General features: G+C 31.5%; 1 protein-coding gene and 1 non-coding gene across 2 annotated transcripts in view; both read right to left on the bottom strand.

Annotated features, from left to right (window-relative positions):
- Positions 1-15924, bottom strand: part of LOC145320022 (uncharacterized) — a 42219-nt gene extending 26295 nt beyond the window's left edge. Inside the window, exons 1-15 of the mRNA XM_080162462.1 lie at positions 15845-15924; positions 15196-15277; positions 13589-13648; positions 11829-11918; positions 8828-8860; positions 8443-8534; positions 8059-8148; positions 7362-7465; positions 6974-7057; positions 6148-6228; positions 5420-5447; positions 5004-5107; positions 3241-3330; positions 2357-2423; positions 1118-1206 (exon numbers count right to left, since the gene is read on the bottom strand). Of these exons, the coding sequence (XP_080018588.1) occupies positions 1118-1206; positions 2357-2423; positions 3241-3330; positions 5004-5107; positions 5420-5447; positions 6148-6228; positions 6974-7057; positions 7362-7465; positions 8059-8148; positions 8443-8534; positions 8828-8860; positions 11829-11918; positions 13589-13648; positions 15196-15274 (1091 nt within the window). The 5' untranslated portion in view covers positions 15275-15277; positions 15845-15924. The remainder of the gene's footprint in view (positions 1-1117; positions 1207-2356; positions 2424-3240; positions 3331-5003; positions 5108-5419; positions 5448-6147; positions 6229-6973; positions 7058-7361; positions 7466-8058; positions 8149-8442; positions 8535-8827; positions 8861-11828; positions 11919-13588; positions 13649-15195; positions 15278-15844) is intronic.
- TRNASTOP-UCA (transfer RNA opal suppressor (anticodon UCA)) lies at positions 3812-3898 on the bottom strand. Its single transcript has one exon. It is a non-coding gene; the product is annotated as a tRNA-Sec (tRNA).
- Positions 15925-25072: the final 9148 nt, after the last annotated feature.

Raw genomic sequence — 25072 nt, 5'->3', positions numbered from 1 at the left:
ACCAGTAACTAATTATAGAAAATCCTAACACTGAATAAACCTATAGAGAATCATAAATAAGCATTTATTTAACCTCAATTTCTGTTAAAATTTGATTACCTATATGAGTTGTGGTTATAAGGAGTTAACATGCAAATAAATAACAGAGAAAAAATGATATTTAAGTTGTGGCCAAAATAATTACTACATAGCTGAGCCTTACTATGCATTGGAGAGAAGGGACATTTTTAAACTTAGTTTTAAAAAGAAAAAGTACATTTTTAAGATGGGGGGGGGGGGTTCCAGGGGTGATTGATTTCTCCTGGGAGAGTTAAGGTACACTCCCTCCAAAAAAAGTTGTAACCTTACCTGGACCTATAAGAATCTTAACTGTAAAGGAGAACCATATCGGTTCAGTGGTTAGTAACATTCTTCGCGACATACAGACATCCTGATGCTTTTATTTATGGATTGATTTCTGAATTCTAACTATTTTTCAACACATGTATCTCCGTGTTCATTGTATATAATCGTCTTTGTTTGAAAACAAAGTGGGAATCCCTTAAACTCTGGCTGACTTTAATTAAAGATTTATTAGACCCCAAACAACTTTCTAATTTTTGTGCATACGGCATTAATATTATAAAATATGTAGAATCAACATGCAAATAAAATAATTCATATGATTTATTAACAATTAAATAATTTTAACAGTATGTTATTACTTTAAATAAGGTAATAAATTATTGCTCATTGCGGGTTAATGCAGGGGTCTTAAGGGTTAAGACAATGGCCGATAAATTGATGTACATGCCCAATGATGAAACACAAAATTACCCCTTCTGTAGATTATTATTAGTAGTTGAAAATCGAAACGTTTGGAACACTCAACATAATGAAACAACTAATAGAAATTCACAAAAGTCCCCAAAATTATTAGGCCAGCGATTAACAAAACGTTATTATAAAACTTTGGGGACTAGTGTAAAAACTAGCCAATCTCCTCTCTCTCTCTATCTCTCAGGGGTTAATGTCAGTACCTGTACTAAATGAGAGGCAAAATCCTAAAGGGGTGGTGACCATGACCCCCCCCCCCCCCCCTTGTAATAGGGTTAAGATCCCTGAATAAGTTACTAACCTATAAACTTGGTCAGCTGCTTTAGCATTGAATGTACAACACATCCCCCTGTCTGTGGGGTTCGTCTTGAAGATTGCTGTGCAGTTTATCTAAAAGAAAACGTGCTGTTAAAATTTTTATCGCATCGATTTACAGACAGCTTTCCGCAGATAATAAAATAAAAGATAAAAGATTGAAACTAGTTTGGTAGAACGAAGGCCTGGGCTAACAAAATTGATATTAATTTAATGATTTTGATTTAATTGTTCGTGGAAAATTGTTTGTAATACGATGCATTAATTTTTATTTCTCAGTATTATCTGAGACCCGTTTCTAATACTGCGGATATTAATCGGTTTCAAAGCCATACTGGAATAAAAAATTATTTATTTGTCAATGATTCCTCAGAATGTTAAATTAAATTAGATTTACCTAGTTGCTATGAAAGATAGACGTCCAAGTTTTTGGTAGATTGAAAACATACATGGGTTATATTAGAGCAATAAACAGAATTAGCAACCAGATGCTAATTGGATGCTTTATTATGTAAAATTATTACTTGGATCTTACACAAGATTTTAATGTTCCCTTTTACTGAATGAACGAACTGACCAATAGATTACAATGGAGATAGCAACCTTAATGAAAGATAATTTTTCCCCTGTAATATTCTACATCCATTCTTTTTTAGTCACTTTTTCTATGTTATACTGATTTTCTACATTTCTACTTACAGTATAAAGTATAATTGTAATCGCTTTTATGCTATTTTTAGCAAAAAAGGGAAAAAATATTATACTTGATACCAAAAAATATAATTGTCCTCATAATTTATGATATTTTTAATTGAAAAAAAAAGAAAAATTATTAATTAAATCATAAAATGTAAATCATTTAAACACCTCGTTTAAACTGCATTTAAACAAACATATATATTATTAACAAAAGTAAATAGTTTAATATAAATTTTAAAAAAAGAAATTAATTTTTGCAGTTTCATTTTATTTAGTACTGAGACTTTATCTCCGCCCCCTAGTGATCTAAGAAAACTTTCAGGGAAATGGAGGGGAGGGGGAGTGGCGGCCCCTACTTTTGATTTGAGTTCTTTTTAAAAAGTAAATTCTTTAGTTCTTTACCCTCTCCCCAAATAGTTATAAACCTTCCCTGGACTAAAATACATTTTAAAGGAGAGCCATACTGGTTCAGAATCTTTGCTACAGACATAAAAAGACTTCCTGGTACTTTTATATAAGGGTTTACCGGAACTCCTTTCCACCAGCAGCGTTTGATTGTTGACTTCTCATCCCGATAATCTGATGTCCATTCCCTTGAAATAAGAAATTTTATTATGATGTCCATTCCCTTGAAATAAGAAATTATAATGTAGTTGCGCTACTTTAATTAGGCATACTGCCATTCTGTTTTTCATTGCGAAATTTTTAGTAGCTAAGCTACTTTATAATTGACTTTATCCGTCAGTCAGTCAGTCTGTCCGCAACGCTATGGGGGAAACGTGATTTTCTCGGCTCCTATTCAGTATAGAAGACAGCTGAAATTTTTAGTGAAGATTCCTAGGACATGTGCCAATCTAATCTATACATTGTTTTGTCCATCTGTCTGTTATTTGGGGTGCTCGATCGATTCCTAGATTTTTAAGTTTTCATGATTTTCTCAATTCCTTTTCAAGATAGAGTGCTGAAATTTAAGGGATTAATGAATTTTAGATTCTACTTATTTTGACTAAGTTTTGTTAAGATTTGTCTATTAATTGGGGGGCTAGATCGATTCCTAGATTTTTAGGTTTTCATGATTTTCCCGATTCTCCTATTCAGGATTGACGGCTAAAATTATCAGGAATTACATATGTCATCCGTGTTTTTTTTTCTCATAAACTAGAGACAGTTTTTCTAGCAGGAATCTTAAGCAAATAGACAACTATGATGAACAAAATTACCCCTTTTATCTCACTAAAGATTAAAATTATAAGTGAAAAGATTTAAAATTCCTTAGATTTTAAGCTAACCAATAAGAGAACTGGTTTATGAAACTTTGGTGAACGGTCTTTGCATTTTTATAAATTGATAACAAGTACAAATACATATAGAGAAGGTGAGTTGATAACAATAAATAATAAATATTCTTACTTGATATCAAAGCAAGGGTTAATGCTATGCCAAAGCATCTCAAAAATACTCGGAAAGCTGTGCGTCAAATTCATGGCTCCAAAAGTATCCCTGAAATTAATATTATTCACTTTTTAAAACCGAAGCTTTTACATAATTAGGGCTGGTCTATCCGTATACAACGCATAGCTCTTATCGCTGATTTAGGCAAGTTAGACTCATCCTATCGATCTAAAACTTTGCATAATGATTCCTTAGCAATTAGGTACGACTTAGAAATCATATCAACTGCCTTTTAACTTGCTGACAACAACCTTGGATATTCTTTTTTTTGTAGGGGGGTGAAGTGCCTAACGAGCAAAGAAACCCAATTGATATAAAATAAGGGGGTAGGAAAGGATTTCTTTTTGCCTAACCCCTGCGGGGCTACCCTATCCCAAACATAACCTAACCTGATCTACCCTGAAAAATAACACAATCACAAAAATATAACCTCAATTTATAAATTTTTTTCAAAACAGAGGACTTTAGTGAAACTGCCAAGGAAATTTTTAAAATTTTTAGGCATGTAATAGAATATAAAGTTTAATTTCGCCTAGGAGGTGGAATCGAACCACTGCGCCTCTCGACGCCTACAGGTTTGAAGCCTGCACCCCAGACCACTGAAGGTCACCTGGACATTGTCAATTGTTATTTTGCATTAACACTTTTAAATTTTCCACATTTATTCTCATTGACCACTTATTTGAACAAGTTTTATTCTAATTCCAAACTATTTTATACACTATTATTTTTACTATGCTACGTAAAAAGTATTAAATAACTTTTTTTAAAGCAAAAGAAATTTTCCAAAACTTCGTTTTACGGACAAAATATTAAGAAAACTAATATTTTAGTGTTTCTAACACTTGAGACATCAAGCGGAGATTTGGGAAACTAACGCTATCAAGTGTAGTTTTGTATTATTTACAATGCTAAATAATACTAAAAAGGTTAAAATGTACTTCAGAAATTATAAAATTATTATGTTTGTCTCAAATCGATGCGAAGAAATCTAATTCTGATTGAAGTTTAAATTATCAATTTTAGGGGAAAAGGAGAATATTTCATTGCATATACATACATTTAACACTTACACACAAAGGTTGTGCAATAAAAAGTTCTTCTCTACAAAAAAAGAACGTCCTACTCGGGCTTTAAGTGGTGATACCCAATAACCCCCTAAAAAAATCTTGCGCTTTGTAACAATGTCCGAAAATCCCCGTCTTACAAATCTTGTGAATTTCAGGCATTTTATACAACATAAATAAGCTTGGACGTCCCTGCTTAAAAATTTCTTACAAGTGCGTCCAACCTTTTTTTTGAAAGGGACGTGTCGACAATTGCAAGGAGAGGGTGGAGGTGAGATAAACAAACACCCCTTTACCCCACACCCCCCTATGGCATCCTTTATTTTATAGATTGAACACAAAAATGATAGTGGACAAAATAAAGCCACGGTCGTAGCGGTTATGCGTCTTGCGTCAAAGTTGGAAGGGTGACGCAAATTTCAGACCCCAGATTTGGCGATTTGAGAAAAATCTATCTTTATTTTATAGCGAATTAGATAATCTAGCAAGCATCGCTTTTATCTTATAGAGAAAAAAAATGAAATTGCGAAAACTGAGATTTGAAATTTGTGTCACCTTTCCAATATGACGCAAGATGCATGACCGCTACGACCGTGACATTATTTTGTCCACTATCCACAAAAATAGTCTTCCGCCCCCCCAAAAAAAGTGAACCTGTATTTTTTGGATAATTTAATTTCCAGTTCTCTTTGTTCAGCTTTCTTTGTTGGATTGAGAAATATGTCAAATTTTGGCGCCTTCACCTCACGTTTGCTTCTCTACAAACAATAATTATACAATGTATATATGAACAATCTCTTAATTAGACCAACAGTAGCGAAGTATAGTAACAATCCGTAATGTGCACGAAATAAATCATTGTAATTTTTTTCTCGTATGCATTAGAAACCGATTAATATCCGGTAGATTAGAACCGGTTCTCCATACGAAAAAATTATGTCTAGCATCGTATTATATCCAGATTTCTACGAATATAAAAATGTACAATCATAAGATTATAATTGTACATTCTATATCCGCGGAAAGCTGTTTATAATACGATGCGAGAAATAACTATTATAAAAAGTTACCTTCAGACTTTGTTCCATTAATTGTTCCCTAAAAACATTTATTTTCATTCTTCTGTTTTTAAAATCCAAGCTTTTCTATAATAACAGTCAGTCCGTTAGAATTGTTAGCTATTTCCTTTTCAATTTAAACATGTTAGAATTGTCTTATCGATTTTAAACTTAGAATGATGATTCCTATAACAATTAGCACAGTAAATGAAGCGTAGCAACTTTATAATCATTACCAGAAAGTCCGTACGTCCATTGAAAACAATCGTATTTTTTACTTTTTTGACATCAAATTTTTGTATGATATAATTATCCTCTGATTTTTGGAATTTATATTCTGCTTATTCAGTTCTAACACTCTACAAATGTCAATGTTGATCTTTTCTACCGATACAGAGCTTCGGTTTCAAAGATGTTGTCATCCTTGTTTTTTTGTGTTGAATTATTAAACTATGTAAATTTATCCGATTTTATTTTGCATGTATTCGGATTGATGAGTTTTTCTCGAGTTTTACTTATTGTACATACTAACTAAGAAGTACATGATAAAAAGAATATTCCTGTTGATTAAAATTAGTGGTTTAAAAGTTTAGACACTACAAGTTCCGATCTAATCATTTAAAGTACTCAATAATTCTGATATCGAATAAGATGATGTAGATATGAAACTTAGGGGTCCAGTTTAATTTTCAGTCTAATGTCCCCTCCCTCCCTGGGCAAGGATGTAGTAAAATTGTAACCTTGTAAAGTCTGAAGTTTTTGTACAAATAGCAATACCCTTTTCTTCACAATGTACTGGAACTAACTTGGAATCTTTTAAACTAAATAGGTAGATAGATGAATTGATGGTTTTATAAATAGATTAAAAAATAGATACATAAATAGATACATAAATGAATAACAGTTTTATTACTAATTACAAGTTACTTTTTCTTTACATTAAAATAAAATTAACGAAATCTTTAAAAATAAATAGTTTAGATAGATAGATGGGCAAAAAGGTAGACTACTGAATTATTAGATTTTTTATAGATAAATTAATAGATGAATAGATAGATAAATATAGAATATAGATGGATAATTAGAATTTAATAAAGTGGTAGACAGATAACTAGTTAAGTGGATAGGTGATTAAATAGATGAACAGATAATATACATACAGTATAATATATCCTTATATAAAAGTAACAGGATCTTTGTGTGTCTATCTGTCTTGTGTACCGATATGGTTTTACTTAGCAATGTAGCTTGTTATGGGTCCTTGGAAGGTTTATAGCTATTTTAGGATAGGAAACCACCTCCCTCCCAAGAGAAATCGCCCCTCGAAAAAAAATGATTTCGGCTCCAAATTTTTTTTTAAATTTAAACTAAAACTTAAGGTGTGGGAGGCTGAATCCCCCAACCCCTCACCTAACGCGCCCATGGACACCTCTAGGGGCGTGTCCGTTATAATATGTATAAAGATAGATAAATAAAACAAAAGTAGATTGATAGTTTTCACCAATAATAAGCACAAATCAAAAATAATAGATGGATAAAAAGATAGATAGATAATAAATTGAATACCTATATTGAGCACAATTCATAGATTTTTTTCTTTCTCCCTCCATAACCAGAACTTTCATGGGATCCATTAGATTAGAACTGAACCTTAAACATATGAAATAAGGATGACTACATTCATGAATAGAATAGATTATAACAAGGATAAAATAACCACTAGTAAAGAAAAACAAAAAAAGCATCAATGGACAAACAGACAAAGTAATTTACAGAGAAAATGTTCAGTTGTCAATAGAGAGAAAATTTGAAAAAGATAAGTTTTTATGTCCTGTGATGTATGAACGACAGACAGACTGTTTTAACCAACCCAAGGCGTATCTCCCCCCCCCCCCCATCCACGCAATTACCAGTGTAATTTATATTTCAATGTCCATATTAAAACATATCCTACCTGAAACCAAAACTTTCTGAATAATGAATTCCCAGCCAAACAGCCTTGATGTTCTTGTTCATTGGTAGGTGCTCGTCATACAAAAGCATTACAAAGTCTTCAACCTAGAGATTCAAAACAAGGATAACATACCTACATTAACACTGTAGAGTATGACAATTTAATGATCAGGAAAAAAATATAAAGTCTAAACAAAAATTGAATTTAAATATGTTGATAAATTGTTTAAGAACTTACTTATTTTTAATATTTGATTATGAAAATGATTTGCTTAAAAAATATAGCTTGTTATTTAAGGAATTAATACACCAAATTTTTTGGGGGGGAGGGGGTGCCCCCCTCTCTTTTTTAATTTTAGTTAAAAAAATAAAAAAAATAAAAATTTTTTGGGGGGGGATTTTTCATTTTTTGGGGGGGTTGGGGCTGTCCAAACCCCCCAAAAAATAGTTATAACCTTCCCGGGACCTATGAAAAGCTACCCTGTTAAGGAGAACCCGATTGGTTCAGCGGTTAGCAAGATCCTTCGGTACAGACACACAGATACACAGACAAACAAACATCCTGTTACTTTAGTCAATATTAGTCATTGTTATAAAGGTTTTGTTTCTTTTCATTCATTTATTATATATATTGTATTGATAATTATTTTTAAACCTTTCAAATGTAAATGTTTTTTTAGAAAAAAAGAAAAAAGTACCTCATTAATAGAATCAAATTCAAGAAGAACAGATTGTTTTGACTGACAATAAGCTTTGGCCTCTGCATTTGTAAATAAACCATCCACTACCTTAAAATATGGATAATTTGGCTACCTGTATCTCTTTTGGAGATCAGCAGAAAAAGGGCTTTATATCATGGTATGGGTCTGTCATGAGTATGTGTTGCAGATTTTTAAAAAAAGAATTTTTGATAAAATATTCTTTTAAGGTTATTCACTTTTACAAAATTTATAGAATTTAATTTGAACAAAAACTTTGTTTATTGTTTTGGAAACTAGTACTGAAAAGTTTTTTTAGTGTATAAATTACTTTTTGAGTACTACAATTTTGATAAAGATTTTATTTTCTTGCAGAACCTTTACCTTGTAGCAGAAAATAGTTGAACTATTTCCTGTCATAGTACTGGACACCCATCCAGGATCACATCCTCCAATCAATTTAGAAATTCCATTATCTACTAAAAAATAAAAATGTAAACTAAAAATAAAATTTAAATTGAGTGAATAAAAAGTTAAGAATACCTAATAAAATGCAATAACATTGAAATTTTACATTGCTTTCTGGTATTTACAAAATAAAAAACAAAACAATGATATTATAACTTGTCATTTCAAACAATTCTGTAAACAAAAATAGATAGAAAAAAGCTATATTCTTGCAAAAATTAGCACATTTACAAAAGCATAAAAATTTGATATATTCACAATTTTTAAAAATCATTATTTAAAAAGTAATGATATCATTCACCTGGTTTTTCTGTTGGTTTGATCTGAGGCAAACCTAAGAATTGAATTTGAAATAATTACCCTAATAATTTGAAACTCTTACCTATCTTTGCTTTGATTTTGTTCACATTTACAAATTTTCCCTCTCTGGCGCTTTTTCTCTTTGGAATGACAATTAATGGAATGGTTGAGAAGACAACCTTCTCCTCAGGAGTAACAGCTGCCTCAGCTGAAAGAAAGCTTGATTGGAGCATATGCTAGCGCCATCTTTACATCTACTTTCAAACTAAAACCTTGTCCCACTTGTTTTTAAAAGAGATCTGAAGATTTGAAATATATATGGAAATAAATTGTTTCAGATGTTAAGTATATGATTTTTTTCAGAAACAAAAACAGAACAAAAAGAGAGAGAGAATAGATAAATTTAGAGCACACACCATCCAAGGAGATCATTGAAATTATTTTTACTAAACTAGAATTTTCTGCTAATACCATAAAGCTTTTTTTATATTTCTGTACCTAATGTAATTTGCTGTCCTTTTTTCTCTACTGAAATGTGTTGTTGTTATGCTTCTTAACAACATTATTGCTTTTTTAATCTGTACTATTCAATTAAACAGACTTTAAACTGTAATTAAATTTAACTTTAATTAGATCTATGTATACTGTTAGACTAGTATGTTTGTTTAACTTTTAATTATCAGATTGTAATAAATAATTAATTTCTATTTTAAATGTTTCTTTTAACATACATTTTAAATTATGTAAGCCTTTATTTTGATTTTTTTAATATTCTTTTAATCAAATTTTGTTTTAAAAAAACTGCAAGTTTGTCAGCTTGTTATTTTCAGACATCTTGAACTAAAGAAATTAAGTTGTTATTTTAGGAAAAATATTGGTTTAGGTTGGTTTTAATTTTTTTATGGGGGGGGTGGGGGTGAAACAAGTAAATTGAGTTATGGAATAGTTTGAATTTATGTTTCCTTTTTGTGTTAATTATTTTTCTTTTTCTTAAATGTAGAGACAAATTTCTTGACACTGCTGTTATAGTAAAAAGTACAAAGATAATTAAGGAGGAGTTACATTTTTAAGACTTTTCACAAATTTTTTTTTAACATTACTGCTAAATATTTGCAATAAAAGCAATTAAAATGATGCAACATCACAATATTTTTAAATTTTTTTTGTTTCATTAAAACATTTAACAGTTGTAGAATGGTAAAATGTGTAATATTTTAATTATTTTCTATTTAATTAAAATTATTTCTATGTCTTGATTGAATGATAAGTTTATAGTAATCAATAATTTGAAGAGAGATAGTTAATCAAGATCTTTTGAAGGTTGAATTTTGATATTTAAATCAAATTTACCTTATGTATTTATGCATCTGTAAAAAAGTACCTGATAATGTTATAAATTAGTACAAATTCTTTATATTTTTAACTCAGACAAAATGAACATTTCAAAGTTGTGATTAACAACCTTCACATAAATAATTAACAAATGAAAAATGAAAATTAGTTATTTATATGCATGTGTGTTTATTTTATGTACACTAGAGTGCTTTAAAATCATGGACTTGTTGCAATTTTTAATATTTAAGATTCAAAAGTAATACAGTTGATTTTATAATTAACTGTTCTGATAAATTTTAAAGGGATTGTTGCACTAAAGGCATTTAATCCTAAAATTAGTTAACCAAATTTTGTTTCTCATTCAATGATCTTCATTACATTTACAGTACATATATTTTAAAGGATTTAAATTTTCTACCTTGTAGCTATCAAGACTTGAAATTTTTTTTCTTGTAATATATGCAACCTACATAGTCAACATAGAAAATTTATATTTGAGTCATCTGGCAAAGTTTTTACATCTGTCTTGAAATGAAAGATGGTGATTTTGCTGCCCCTAGCAACTAGCCTCCGCTGGGGATATGGTAATTCCCCCCCCCCCCCCCCCACCCTCCTAATGTTGTTCTCTGTGATGTAATCTGCATATTTTTTTATTTACTACCTATATTTGCAACAACTATAACATCAAAGAAACTTTTAATTTTTAACAATTACAAAATGTCCCAAAGCTATTTTTTGGGGTTGAAAACAAAATTGTTTTGGTGGGGGGAGTATTTTTTTATCATTGCTTCGTTCCAAGGTTAAGTTTGGGTTCCCCTCCTTTATTTATTTGTTTTTATTCATTCCATCCCCCAAGAAAATAAAAAAGCCCAATCGGTTCAGTGGTTACAGACCTCTTAAGCTTTAGTCGGACAGACACTGTTCAACTTTGTAATACAGAATAATTTTATTTTAGTGAAGGCAAATCCAGAATTTTATGGTATTCTAAACCCTCTAATATTTATATGTATATGTACAGGTTTATCAATATTCAATATTTTCAAGTATTTCAAACTAAAACAAAACTAAGAATGCAATTTTACAAAGCTTTTGTGCAATTTTTGTTAAAAAATAACTTATTTATAATTTACTGTAAGTGTAGGTATTTATGATAGAAGAAAAAATTACAAAACTGAGGTCAGTTTTATAAGACCTTAAGTTATTAGAGGAAAAACAAACTAGGAAAGAAGAAAATCCAAAAGTAGCAAAGCAAAATATTATGATATTTTGACATAAATTTGCTATTTTTAGTCGCCATATCTATGTCTAGTTTTAACGGTCCTTTTCCCTTAGACCTTCTTAATTGATTGTTTTTTTTATCTCACTCTCTCTTTCTCTCACTCACTCTCACTCTTTCTCATTCTCTCTATTTCTCCCTTACTCTATATATATATATATAGATATCTCTATGGTATTCTCTATCTCTTTTTATACTAAAGGTTTTAGGGTCAATTGAAGGAAGAAATGGGGATAAGTCAGTCATTTTTTTCAGTAGCGATATCTCTAGGGAGGGTGTAGGTGACCTACCACAAAATAGTTATTTTATAACAGGAAATGCATTTCCCCACACATCGACCTATTCTTAGACTTGGCGATCAACTTTGCTGCAAACAAAAGTAAATTCTTACCAGCAGCTACGACTGCTTTAGCTCCTAGAGCGGCTCCCGGGTCCGGAGCCGTCATCATGGAGGCTATCTCGGACAAATCTGTATCCAATCCTAGACAAAAACAAGAATGACAACAACCATATGTAGACCAAGCACAAATAAAAGTATAAAAAACGGTCAATGTCTGTTAGAAAGCAGATGTTTAGTATCATGACAAAATAATATGCATGTATACAAACATAGAAAGTAAAAATCACAAAATCTTTATACATAAAATATGGATTAATCTTTTATTACATGAACGACAGAAGGACCAATTAAATTATATTCTGGATTATTAGCCGTCTATTTTGAACAGCCGCAATATATCACCAAGCACAATTAGGAATTCAAGAAATGGAAGGTTGTCTGATGGGTGTTACTTAACTAATACCCTAACCTGTCCAGATTAGATACTAGACTTTTCAGAAAATTTTATTACGACAGTCTAGCCGTTTACGAGATCATACCAGACATACATACGTACAACTAAAGCATATATAATTTGTTAAGATCAATTATATTACAGAAATTACGAAATAAATGCCTACATGAAAAAATGATGTAGTAATAAAACTTACCCTAGACAAGGGTGATCAAGCTTTTTATTTTGTGGGGGGTAAAATGAAATGTTTTAAAAGGTTTAAGGGGGGTAATCTAATGTACTTTTAAAAAACTTATTGGGAAAAATGAGGATTTTCAAATTTTTGAGGGGGTTAACCTAATGTATTTATAAAAATTTTAGTGGGGTAAAATGATGGGTTTCATAGGTTTAAAGGGGGTAATCTAACGTTTTTTTTTAAATTGAGTGGGGTAAAATGAGGGTTTTAAAGTGTGAGGGGGTAAATAACACTTTACCCCCTACATTGGACGTTTATGACCTTAGTTATAGAGTGGCAGCGCATTTTTAGTAGCGAAGCTACTCTATAATTTGAAATGTCCGTCTGTCCGTCTGTCCGTATGTCCGTCTGTCCGTATGTCCGTCTTAGTTTGGGGGAAACGTGATTTTCTCGGCTCCTATAAAAGATAAAAGGCTGAAATTTTTTGACAACATTCCCATTATCAAGGAGCACAATTAACTATAAAACATCAATGTCGATAGGACTGCTTTTTAGCAGGTTTTAGGCTATTTTTGTATTTTTCACATTTTTCTCCATATCTTTGGTGTTTATGGTCCGATTTCCAAAATTTTTTCAGTTATAGAATCAAAATTAAATTTCCTGTCGTTTTAAGAAAACAACTATGACGGTCAGACTGCCTTTAAGCAGGTTTTAGGCTATTTTTTATTTTTCACATTTTTCTCCATACCTTTGGTGTTTATGGCCCAATTTCCAAAGTTTTTCAGTTATAGATATCAAGATTAAATTTCCTTTCGTTTCAAGAACACATCAATGGCGGTCAGACTGCCTTTTTGCAGGTTTTTGGCTATTTTTATATTTTTCACATTTTTCTTCATATCTTTGGTGTTTATGGTCCTTTTTTTTAAATTTTTGTAGTTATAAATATCAAAATTAAATTTCCCGTTGTTTTGAGCATCCAGTATGTAATTTACTTTGACCGTCAGTCTGTTAGTCATAGTACTGAAATATAAATAAATATTAAGAAATTAACAAATGTTGAAAAGGTTTCGTGATTTTTTCCTAATATGCATGCTTTTGTCAACTAATATCTAAATTCTTATTTAATTGTTTATGCTTCGCTACTTATGGATGTTGTCATCCTTGTTTAATAACTGTCTCAACCTGGATATGCTTCATCTTTGTAACTTTTTTTATACTTCTCTTTTTCTTCCTTTGTCATTTCTACACAAAATTTATATTTTAGACAGAGCAAAAAAATATAAAATAAAAAATCACTTTTAGGTGCTTTCACTATTATTTGCAAAGAAACGTCCAATCCTCTCGTCTCCATTTTCAAAAAATCACAACCTATTTGTAGCACCTGCGGGGAACCCTTTTCTTACGGGTATGTTTTCTGCAGAGCTCTCATACCCCTTACTTAACGTAACCTAACTTAAAATAAGTATTAAAAATAGTATTGACAAAAGGATTGTCTGTGGTCCATATGCGATATGAGGGAAAGCACCAACTTTTGTAAAAAAAAAAAAAAATATAGCACAATCACAAAAACAGATTCAATTTCCAAATAAAAAGTGATGTTTTTTCTGTTTATAGTAGGTTGTTATTTTTTCAAATAGTATTTTTGTTTCTTTGAATAAACACAAATAAATAACTCTAAAAATTCACAAAAATTATATGTCTTAAAATTTCAAACTGACCCAAACTATGTATCTTTAAAAATAATTGTCATATTTTTTGTTAAAATTCACAAATCATTAAAAATCACCACAATACGGCAACAGATTCAAAATTTGATTTTTAAAATCACTGTTTCAAAAATTTGTATCACACACAGAAAAATTAATATCATATCAAAAATAGATATTGTTTTTCATGATAGTTCCATTGTGTCATTTTTTCAAACATTTAATAAAGATCATTAGATTCATTATATTAACAAAAGGGCCGTCTAAGCTATTTTTTGTTGGTAAAGGGGGGGGGGGGCTCAAAGTGAGGGGGGGATTATTGAAGAATTAACAAACCAAATTATGATAACCCAAATTTACCTTATTTGCAAAAACTATATGCACTTAAGATCTCCCCAAAATTTGGGTTGGTTTTAAAAAGAAAGGATTTTGAAGGGGGAGGGGGTAGGGAGAAGTCCTTATTGCACTCTAAATTTGAGTGTTATATTGTCTTGAAAGGGGATAAAATTCGAACGTCTTTGAAATCAAATCCGATTTAAATACTATACCTGCTACAACTTAAATTTAATGGAAAAAAATAGATTATTAAAAAAAATAATAGTATTATCGCTGGTTGTGAAATGTAAGCAATTAAAAGCTAAAAGACTCACTCAAATGTCAACTTATACCTGCCCTTTCTTTATAAAAAGATATTATATGTATAAGTATAATACTTAACGAAAATAAAAATATAGCTAATGGATTTAAATTATTTTGTGATATTCTTATACAATTATAAAACAATTATTTGACAAGATTTTAAAATAAAACGACTATAATGTTCTTTTTAATTGTACCGCTAAAGTCATTAATATACGCCTATAACATCATGGTTACTCGACCTGGTAATCAATATCGCAAATAGGTCTAAAATTGAGTCAAGCTAAGTTAGTTGCTAGCCATATACTTCAACGTTACAGGAATCATTTTAATATGGATAGGATGATTCTAACAAATCTGCAAATGCTCAAAGCAATGAATTTTAAACATATCCTAATATTAGAAAAACTTTACATTTAAAAACAAAGTATTAAAAAAACTTACTGTCTGGGTCTAACCCCTTTTCTCTGAGATAATTATTGAACTGAGATTCTAAAACTCTTTCTAGTGTATCCGTAGCCATGCCCTATAGCAAAAAAAGATTTTTGAGAGAAACTAGCGGCTATGCCCCTAGAGACCTCTAGGGGCATTGTAGTAAATGAGTGGGCGGGGGTGACCTTCCATTTTCAGTTTAAATTCTTTTAAAAAGAAGATATTTTCTAGAGGCGATTTTTCTTGGGAGTGTGGTGGTACCCTTCCCCAAAATAGTCCTTCCCAGGATCTATGAGAATCTTTACTGTAAAGGAGAACCATATCAGTTAAGCGGACAGGGAGATCCTACAGTACACACAGACAGAAGTCCTGTCAATTTAACATAAGAAATAAGTGGAAGTCGACCCCCCTCCCCGACATTTTTAATTTAAGTTTTAGAGAGTAAAGGTAAAAAATAGGAGGTATTTTTTTTCTAGGGGCGATTGCTCTTGGGATAGTAAAGATACACTTCCCAAAAATAGTTATAAATCTTTCCTGGACCTATAAGAAGCATTACTTTAAAGGAAAAGCATATCGGTTTAATAACATTATAGTAATTATTGCTGCACTACGTTTGGACATCATTGTCCTTGTTATTTACTAGAAATAAAATGTTTATTACCTGGCCACAGATGGTAATGGCTGGATAATTGAGCTCACTAATTGGCAGAGCAGTTGTTGATACAGTAGTTATTATAGGATCATTCTATAGCGTTTCAGTTTAAGTTAGAATTCAGATTCAAAATTTTGGATCATGGAAAGAAAGCAAAGTAACGGCTTTGTTTGTATTTTCACAGTAGCTTTTGAAAGGTTATGTTAGATTAGGTAACTGGTAATGATTGCCCCGCAGGGTTAGAGCCCCCTGCAGGGGCTATAGTAATAGAAGAAAAGCTACTGTGAAAATACGACGAAACACCCTAATTCGTTTTCTTTCCATGATCCAAAATTTTGTATAGCTATAATCCCCTCTAATATGTTCGTATGACTGTATGTAAGGGGTTTTGGAGAATTGAAGCATATCAGACCTCTTTACGTGATAGACTATTTGCATTTCTAGTGAACATTTCTGGCTAAATTTCGGACGTGTGAAATGGATTTCTTAGAAAAAATGATTTACTCGGTTGCTATATAAGATGAGCCTCCAAAATCTTCATTCCACTTTTAGGCACATTGTTATCAGTTTCGCAATTTTGTTTTTAGTCAATTTGTATTATTTGCTAATATATCAACAACAAAAAAATTATTCCACACTATTAAACACTTTACTTAAGTCTAACATATTCAAATTAAGGAAGGTCAATGAATTGATGTACACCCCAAATGATGATACTCAAAATTGCCTCTCCTGTGGATTGTAATTAGCGATTGAAACGTTTGTACACACAATTTAATGCGCCAAACAATAAAAATTCAATAAAAGTTCCCAAAGTTGATATTATGAAACGTCATTATGAAACTTTGGGGATAAGTGAAACAAACAGCCTAATATCCCCTCCCTGCCTGTGTTATCTATAATACAAAGTAGAACGATGTCTGTCTGTTTGTTTGTCTGTTTGTTTGTCTGTTTGTTTGTAGCGAAGGATCTCGCTAACCGCTGAACCTATCGGGTTCTCCTTTACAGGGTAGCTTCTCTTGGGTCCCGGGAAGGTTTATAACTATTTTCTTGGGGGGTGGGACACCTCCAACCCTCCAAAAAATGAAAAGTACTCCCCCCCCCAAAAAAAAAAATTTCTTATTAAAATTAGAATTAAAACAGTTGGGTCTACTACCAACCCCCCCCAAAAAAAAAAATCCCCCCCCCCAATTTTTATTTTTTTTTATTTTTCTTTTAAATCTTAAATACGAAAAATTTGTTTCATCAAACCTCTTGGGGCAAAGCCCCTAGAGGCTAGGGGCGAAGCCGCTAGTAAGATTATAAAACATCTTAATTCTAACATTCCTGCCAATCTTGATATGCAGTTGCAGATAACCAAACAGCAAACGATATCTAGAATAAACAAGGATAGAATTACGGACAAGGACATTAAAAAAGCATTTGTTAAATCAAGGTTAGATTTAATGGAGAACGAAATCTTGACTGACAGACTAGAGGACAAAGTAGATTATATGCTGGATGCTCATTTGTATAGGGAATCTTCACAAAAAAGCTTCACCCCTATTGTCTTTTTTTCAATAGCGATTACGATAAAAAAAAATTATTTATAAGCCAACCATAATAACTTTATACAGATAAATATCAAATTTTCATAGAAATACTAATTCATTGGTTTGATATATAGTGAACAATAACATATTTATACAGCACATATAACCAATCATAAATAATTTGATTATATTGCGTCACTTTTCAATCCAAGTCTTGGGATTGTTTTAGGCTATTTTCTGACCACTCCATGCCTTTAATGCAAGGACCGTATTCAATATTTACTAAATATTTAACAGTCGCTATATATTTGACCTTTATATTATGACCATAACATCAATATTGCACTTGATTTCATATTAATAAGACATTATAATATAGAAAGAAGTTTGCAGAAGGGAGCTAATCAGCCCCATTAGTAAAAATAAGGGGATAGATACCCCCCTAATACAGCTATTGGGATTTCAAAAGTCACAACTCTCTTAAATTTAAGAAGAGTGTAAATAAATTTGCACGACTCTCGAGTCAATTTTTCAGGGACACTTGTTTCAACTTTCAGTTTTGCGGAGGTGTCAAAATTTTTTGGATATGACTTGCGTACCCCTCTGGAAAAAAAACCCAGTTCACAGCACTAAATTCTGTATCATAATAATGGGAGGGGGTAAAATATGCTATTACCACCCTTACAGGTCATTGTACTATGAAATTTGCCATCCATTTACCCGAAAAAGAGACTCAAATAAGCTACAATTTATACTGAATTTACACACTGATAATCTGTTAATTATTAATGTGATTAAATTATGATATATATTATTATTATACCAACACTCACAATTACACATAATAATCATAAAAAAAAACAAGAATAACAACATTCATAAAAGCTACATTAGACAAAAAAATCATTAAAAAATATAGATTAACTACGAATTTAATATTCAACATTAATAAGAAGTATAAAAATTACTTAAATTGTGCTTAATCGTCATATGAATCAAAACTCAAAAAAATCATTTATTAGGATTCGGATAATTGTATAATATGAAATTTATTTTCCAAAAATCTGGTAAATCATAATGTTTAAAATGGACATAGAAATTTTTCAGTAATGATTGTAAGGTTACTACTCTTCTTAATCATAACTTATTCTTGCTGGAATCATCATTTTTGAAATCAATAGGACAATTTTAACCCTAATTAAACCTATCTGTTACGAACAGACGAACGGATTGAACAACCCTTAATATAAATGGTAATAAAAAAACATATAAATTAAATTTTGGGGCAAGGATTTTAAAAAATGAGTTTGGACTGTTTAAAAGATAAATCATTTAAAGTAATTTTTTATATCAGGTATTGTAAGTAACCACTGAACTTTGGCGTATTTATTATTTAGCCTTTGAAAGTCAACATATATTTAACCTATATTATTATATACTAGCGGTTTTGATCCTAGCCTCTAGGGGCTCTGCCCCCCCCCAAAAAAAAAAAAAATCAAGTACCTCTGGTACTGCTATTACTACATTTTAAATCAATTGCATATAAAAAAAATTGGGGGGGGGAGATTTTTATTTTTGGGTGAGTTACTGAGATCTTAAGGGAAGGACAGACAGACGGACGGACGGACAGACAGACATCAAGCTACTTTGTATTATATATATATAAAACCAGTGGCGTGCGGTAGAGAGTTGTAGGGGTATGTCAACAACCCCCCTAAATTTAAATCGGAAACCTTCCTCTATTTTTCTCCCCCCCCCCCCCCCCTCCACCTGATGAATCGCTGTGCACGCAACAACTTCAATTACATGAAATGACTAGTAATGTTAATTAGTTTTCTATTGTATAATAATTAAGTGTGTTATCATTACCGCCAAATGTAACAGATTATCAAAACAGCAAAACAGCTAAATGCTACATCACAAACTGCCCATACCCCTATGCTTCACTTTACTAATCACCCAATTTATGAAATACTTTGCTAATATGATGGAATCGAGGTCACATGTCATAATTAACCATATTCTAATAATTGAACATATAAAATAGGAATGTTTAAGTCTTACAGTTAAGAATCTTTTTATTTAAAAAATGTTTTATTAACTAATGTCCCCTCACCCTTTAAGTATACCTGTCTGTATATCTGTAAGAATGTAACGAATTCAAAAATACCAATAAATACTTTTAAAACACAGCAAAACAAAATTCTGATAAAAAAAATACTAAATTCAATTATTGGGTTAAAACTCAAGAATTTATTTTTAAATATATTTAAATTTCTAATGTTCTTAGAATTTATGTAACTTTTAAAATAATTTAATTTATTAAATTATTATCAATTTAAACTTTAAAATTAACTTTATGTTAATTACAATTAATTCTGCTCTAGCCTATGCAAATTGTTCAGGGAGGGAAGGGATATTGAACTGTATAAAAACTGGTACCCAAAGTTTTATACTCCCTTTATCTTATTGGTTGCCACAAAAAAAAACTTCGACAAATTCATTGAATTTAAATTTTTTTATTTTAACTATTAGTGTCTCAACTTAAACCAATAAACTTAATCTATGTATAAAAGGGGTAATTATGTTCTTCAGCAAAAGGGATGTATATCAATTGTATTTCAAGTGTCTTATCCGTTAAGATCACTGATATTGTTCCAATGAAGGGGCGAAAATTGTATATTAGTCTTTTATTTGAGTTCTTTTTAGTAATACTTGGAATAAATAAGATAAATAGAAAAAGCGATTAATCATAATCATAATAAAGTTTTAATAAATTTTTCATGTAGAACACGCAAGTCTGACAATGGGTAAATGAATAATTATAAGCACAATTCTACAAAATATTAATTTATATTAATGATACGTGACAATATCCAACATTTTGCAATTGAACTCGGTACCCTCCTTCCCACTAATCTAATAAATTGAAAATCGAAGGTTTTTCGAGAAAAAATGACTTAATAAACATTGCGCTGTTATTTTCTAAACATAAGTAGAAATGTAAATACTTGAATGTTGCACCAGATTTCCTTGTTCTCTAATAAATTAATACTTCCAGCTGGCTACCCCCCTCCCATCAACCACCTTAACTCCATATCTACCCCTCCTACTAGGTGAACGAACTGGCGAATAAATGAGGACCATATTAGCAAATAAATTGACGAAAGTTTTAACGTGTCAATTTTTTAACGTTTTCTATATGCATTTAAATATAATAATGATTAATGTTGTTTATAATGCCGACATTGAATATCAGGCTTATTCAAAATATGTTTTCCATTAACACTATACTATGTTTAGTTTTATAATAGTGGTATCTTATTCGTTGGCTAAAAAAGCTTTAAGTTCTTTCATTGAATTTACATTGGATAGTTCCAAACCAACTTTAACTTTATTCTATAGAAGGGGTAATTTTGTCTATATTCATCGGGGGTGTATTTAATTCTTTAGTCTATTGTCTTGTCGATTAAGATCACTGTCTTCCTTAGACAATTAAAGTGGCTGTTGCCATAAGAAATATTAAAAGCAGCGCACAAAACCGCCATAATGTAAACATTCTGGGGGCGTTATGGGGGGGGGGGGTGGAAAGGGGTCCATTACCAAATTAATGATAAAATTGTGTGATAATTATGAATACATTTATCATAGTTGCGGCTCAATAGGATTCTCAAAAAAAACTTCTGATTGAAAATTAATTGTTCTTCGTCACACTGTGAAAATTAACTTTTATGAAATTTATAAATTTTTTTAAATACTCTGTTGGTTAAATGTCCTTGTCAGGCGCGTACCACTCAGATTGCCAGTATGGGTAACTTTGTTCATATAATACAACTTGTCATGTACGCTAATGCATGTACACTTTCAGGCCACTAAATCACCAGAGAAGAACAGACGGGTTGCCTGCGGCTCACTGCGGCAGACATTCTAATTTCGCGGTTGCAATTAGCAAATAAAGAGTTTCATTTTTCAGACCGCTTAATTATAATGTCTGCCGGATCTTTAGAGAACTAAGCTGTCCAGATTTAACAAGAAGGTAGCTTAATTCTCTTAAATACATTTATCCTAACATATTCTTCTTCCCACTAACTAATACAATTATTGGGGGGAGAATAGGACCTTTTCACTCCCATATAGTATAAGTTTTAAATAACCTAAATAATTATTAAGCGCTTTTATTGACGCCCCTAATTTAGAAGGGAATGGGGGGGGGGGGAATTAATTGACGATTTCTCGGTGGTACCCTACCAGGACCTATGAGAAGCTGCATTTTAAATGAGAACCATATCGATCCAGCGGTTAGCAAGATCATTCGGTGCAAATAGACAGACACATTCTGCAACTTTTACATAGGGAGATGCAAAATGCTAACATAGACACCCTGTAAAACCTGGTAGCATTCTATTAATGTACTAATTCGGGGGTTTAAAACTACGGCATTATTAAAAAGTAGTCGTGACTGACGTGCTATTATCAAAGCAAATAATATGTCTCATGTTTAGGACGACACTATGCAAGACTTTTATAAAACCAAATTAATTTGATATAATAACGACATAAAAGTTTGCCACGAGTTTTCAATTTTTCAGATGCACAGTATCTCTATAAGAATCCACTTCCCTCACTGACTTCACTCCTTCCAACAGAAATTTTGTATTCCGCTGTATATGATACAATAGTACCCAAACTCAAATATATTAGTGTATAATATACTAGCGGCTACGCCCCCTAGAGGCCTCTAGTAGCACTTTATGTTTTTTATATTCAAAATATGGCTATTTTGCGTTTGACGTTTATGTTTCGTTGAACTCTCTTTCTAAAATCGAGAAATTTAAAAAAAAATTAATTTCTCTAGGGAGGGTGGTGGTACCCTCCCTTAAAATAGTTATAAACCTTCCCGGGACATATAAGAATCTACCCTGTTAAGGAGAACCCGATCGGTTCAGCGGTATCCTTCGGTACAAACATACAGACACACAAACATCCTGTTACTTTAGTATAAGGATATGAGGTATCAACCCTTTTTTATTTGTTTTTTTATTTGCCCAACTTTTTCTATTCCCGTTTTATTGGGGTGAAAAGCTAAAATTACTATTTTGTATTTTTGAATAGATTGTGACTAAACCACTTTTTTTTATATTTTTGATCTATTTTTGTATTCACCAAAATGAAGGAGAGGACAACGAAAATCAAATAAATATCCCTCTCTCTCCAACATATACATAAACGCATCTATAAGGGTTGGGCCGGATATCCGGCAATATAATCTTTTACATTATACTACAAAAAATTTTACTTTTTAAATTTTAAATGGCTGTAATTTTCTCATTTTTGAAGGTAGAAGAAATCTTTATTCAGAAAATATTTTTTTTTTGAAAATCTTATATTAGAAATCTCAAAACATGATTTTTAGCGGCAGCAGCTTTACTTTGCAGAAGCCATCCCCCACAGCCGGCGGCTAAACGGCAGTACATTTTTATGAAGAATTTTTTTTGTTATCCGGCCCAACCCTAGCATCTATGACCGTTTTCGTTCTTATTTAATGACCATATTTGTGGTTTTAATACACCTATTTAAACCAATTTAGTCAAATGAACATAAAAAGAAACATTTCTAGTTCTATTTGTACTTTTAATTATACAGAAAATCCAACGCTTTTTCCTGATAGTTTTTGACGATGTATAGACTAATGGTTTTCCCCTTAGCCTTTAGAGGACATCTCAAAGTTTTTTTAAGGGGTAAAAATATTTTTTTCTCAAGGTAGGGGGAAGTTAGGCATTCTTGAATGGGGAAGAGAATGTCGATAAAAAACTATATATATACCAAGATAGTTAATAATTATAGAAACATTGACAAAAAAAATTAGCCATTTATCTTTACTAACAGCAATATAATTAACATTTTTCTGATAGACCGGACAGACAATATGAGTTATAGAGTAGCTTTGCTACTTAAAAATGTTACTTACTGCTGCTGTGACAAAGACCAGCCAAATAATCCTATGATAAAATATTTGATTGCGCTGTACTATATAGGATATTCCATGGGTTGAGGAACTCTCACCAAAATCCTTTACGGACCACAGATTACTATGATGATTACGGGTCAGGTAGCTTTTGAGGTGCTTTCTCCTAAAGTTCCTTTAGAGCACGGAAAAATACTATCTCCGTCCCATACTTTTTACATAAAGTTAAACTAATGGTTGATAGCTTATTTTTCTATGCCTAACCACTGCGGGGGTTACTAACCCTGAGGTGCCCTAACCCTGCAGGGCTAGCCAGGACCCAATATTACCTAACCTAACCTAAAGTAATGAAAAACTACCCTCCCTTCCCCCTTTATTTGAACAATACAATAATGGACCAATATGAACACACTACATTGCATGACCAATCCAACAACATTATTGTTTAAAAGTGTAAACATTTGGGTACTAATGAGCAGTTATATTATGATTGAGCTATAAACTGTTAAACCTAGGATAAGGCTTTGAAATTATATTGTGTCTGATTGTTCAGTCCATCTGGGAAAATAAATCTGAACACAGTAATAGTGTCTGACTGATTATGACGTAACAAAAAAAAATTAGCCAATGAGAGGCCGTTATTGACCAATGGTAAAATTTATAGTGGCCTCTCATTGGCTATTTTTTTTGTTACGTCATAATCAGTCAGACACTATTACTGTGTGTTCAATAAATACATAATGTGTAGTAATCTTTTCCTGAACGGTATCCTTCAATCGTCGTCTCATTACTTCAGCTTAATCTTACTAGGAACAGTGCCATGTTTTTAAAAGAAAACTTTCAGTTGTCTTCAAAGATATAACGAGATAGACAATCAACGATACATTTATAAATACATCCCCAATGATGTTTAACAAATTGTTCTTTGTGTAGTTTTTCTATTAATTGGTTGAAAAGTTTGAACATTAATAGTCGACAAATAATAAGAGATAAAAGAATCCAAAGTTTTTTAACCAAAGAATAAGATAACGTAATTTTAAAGCAATGTATAATAATGCCCCTCTCTCACTATTTCTATAAAGAAAAAAAGTATTAAAGAAGAATATAGGGCTGTCTGTTAAAAGACAGCCAGACTAGTATGACATGTAGAGTAGTTTCGCATATGTAACAGGAACTTATATTTAATTACATCCTCTGATTTGTCGAGAATTTATTTAAAGCAATGAACTTCTTCTCTTGGGAGGTATCCTCCCCCCAAGTTAGTTAAAAACCTTCCCTGGGCCTAAATGAAGCTTCACTGTTAAGGAGCTCCTTATCAGTCCAGCGGTTAGTGATATGTTCAGCTACAGACAGACATCCGTTTACTTTCATAAATTTTATAATATTTCTTAAAGCTCATAGAGTATTTGTGTTTTAAATAGGGGCGGATCGCTGCGCAAAGCTAAGCTTAATGTTAGGCAGTCGGATGTACCTTTATTATAGAGCATCGCGGCTCAAAGGACGTTTGTAAATTAAAACACAGCCCTTTCCTAGTTTTTATAAAGATATAAAAAAATATTCGTTGTTGGGAAAATCTTTTTACTAGGACTTCAACATTTTAAGGATTATTTTATCTAACAATCGTAAAAAAAACATTAATTAATGGACGTGTGGGAGGTCACCCCCCCCCCCCCCACAACTTCAATTTATTTTTTCCTATTTAATTAAGAAAACTCTGACAAACCTAATAAACGTTTTTTT

The sequence above is a fragment of the Acartia tonsa genome, chromosome 5 (genome assembly GCF_053477335.1).
Source record: "Acartia tonsa isolate MP-2025a chromosome 5, ASM5347733v1, whole genome shotgun sequence".
NCBI lineage: Eukaryota > Metazoa > Arthropoda > Copepoda > Calanoida > Acartiidae > Acartia > Acartia tonsa.
The sequence above is the reverse complement of the archived record's forward strand: the minus strand, read 5'-3'. Positions and strand labels throughout refer to the sequence as shown.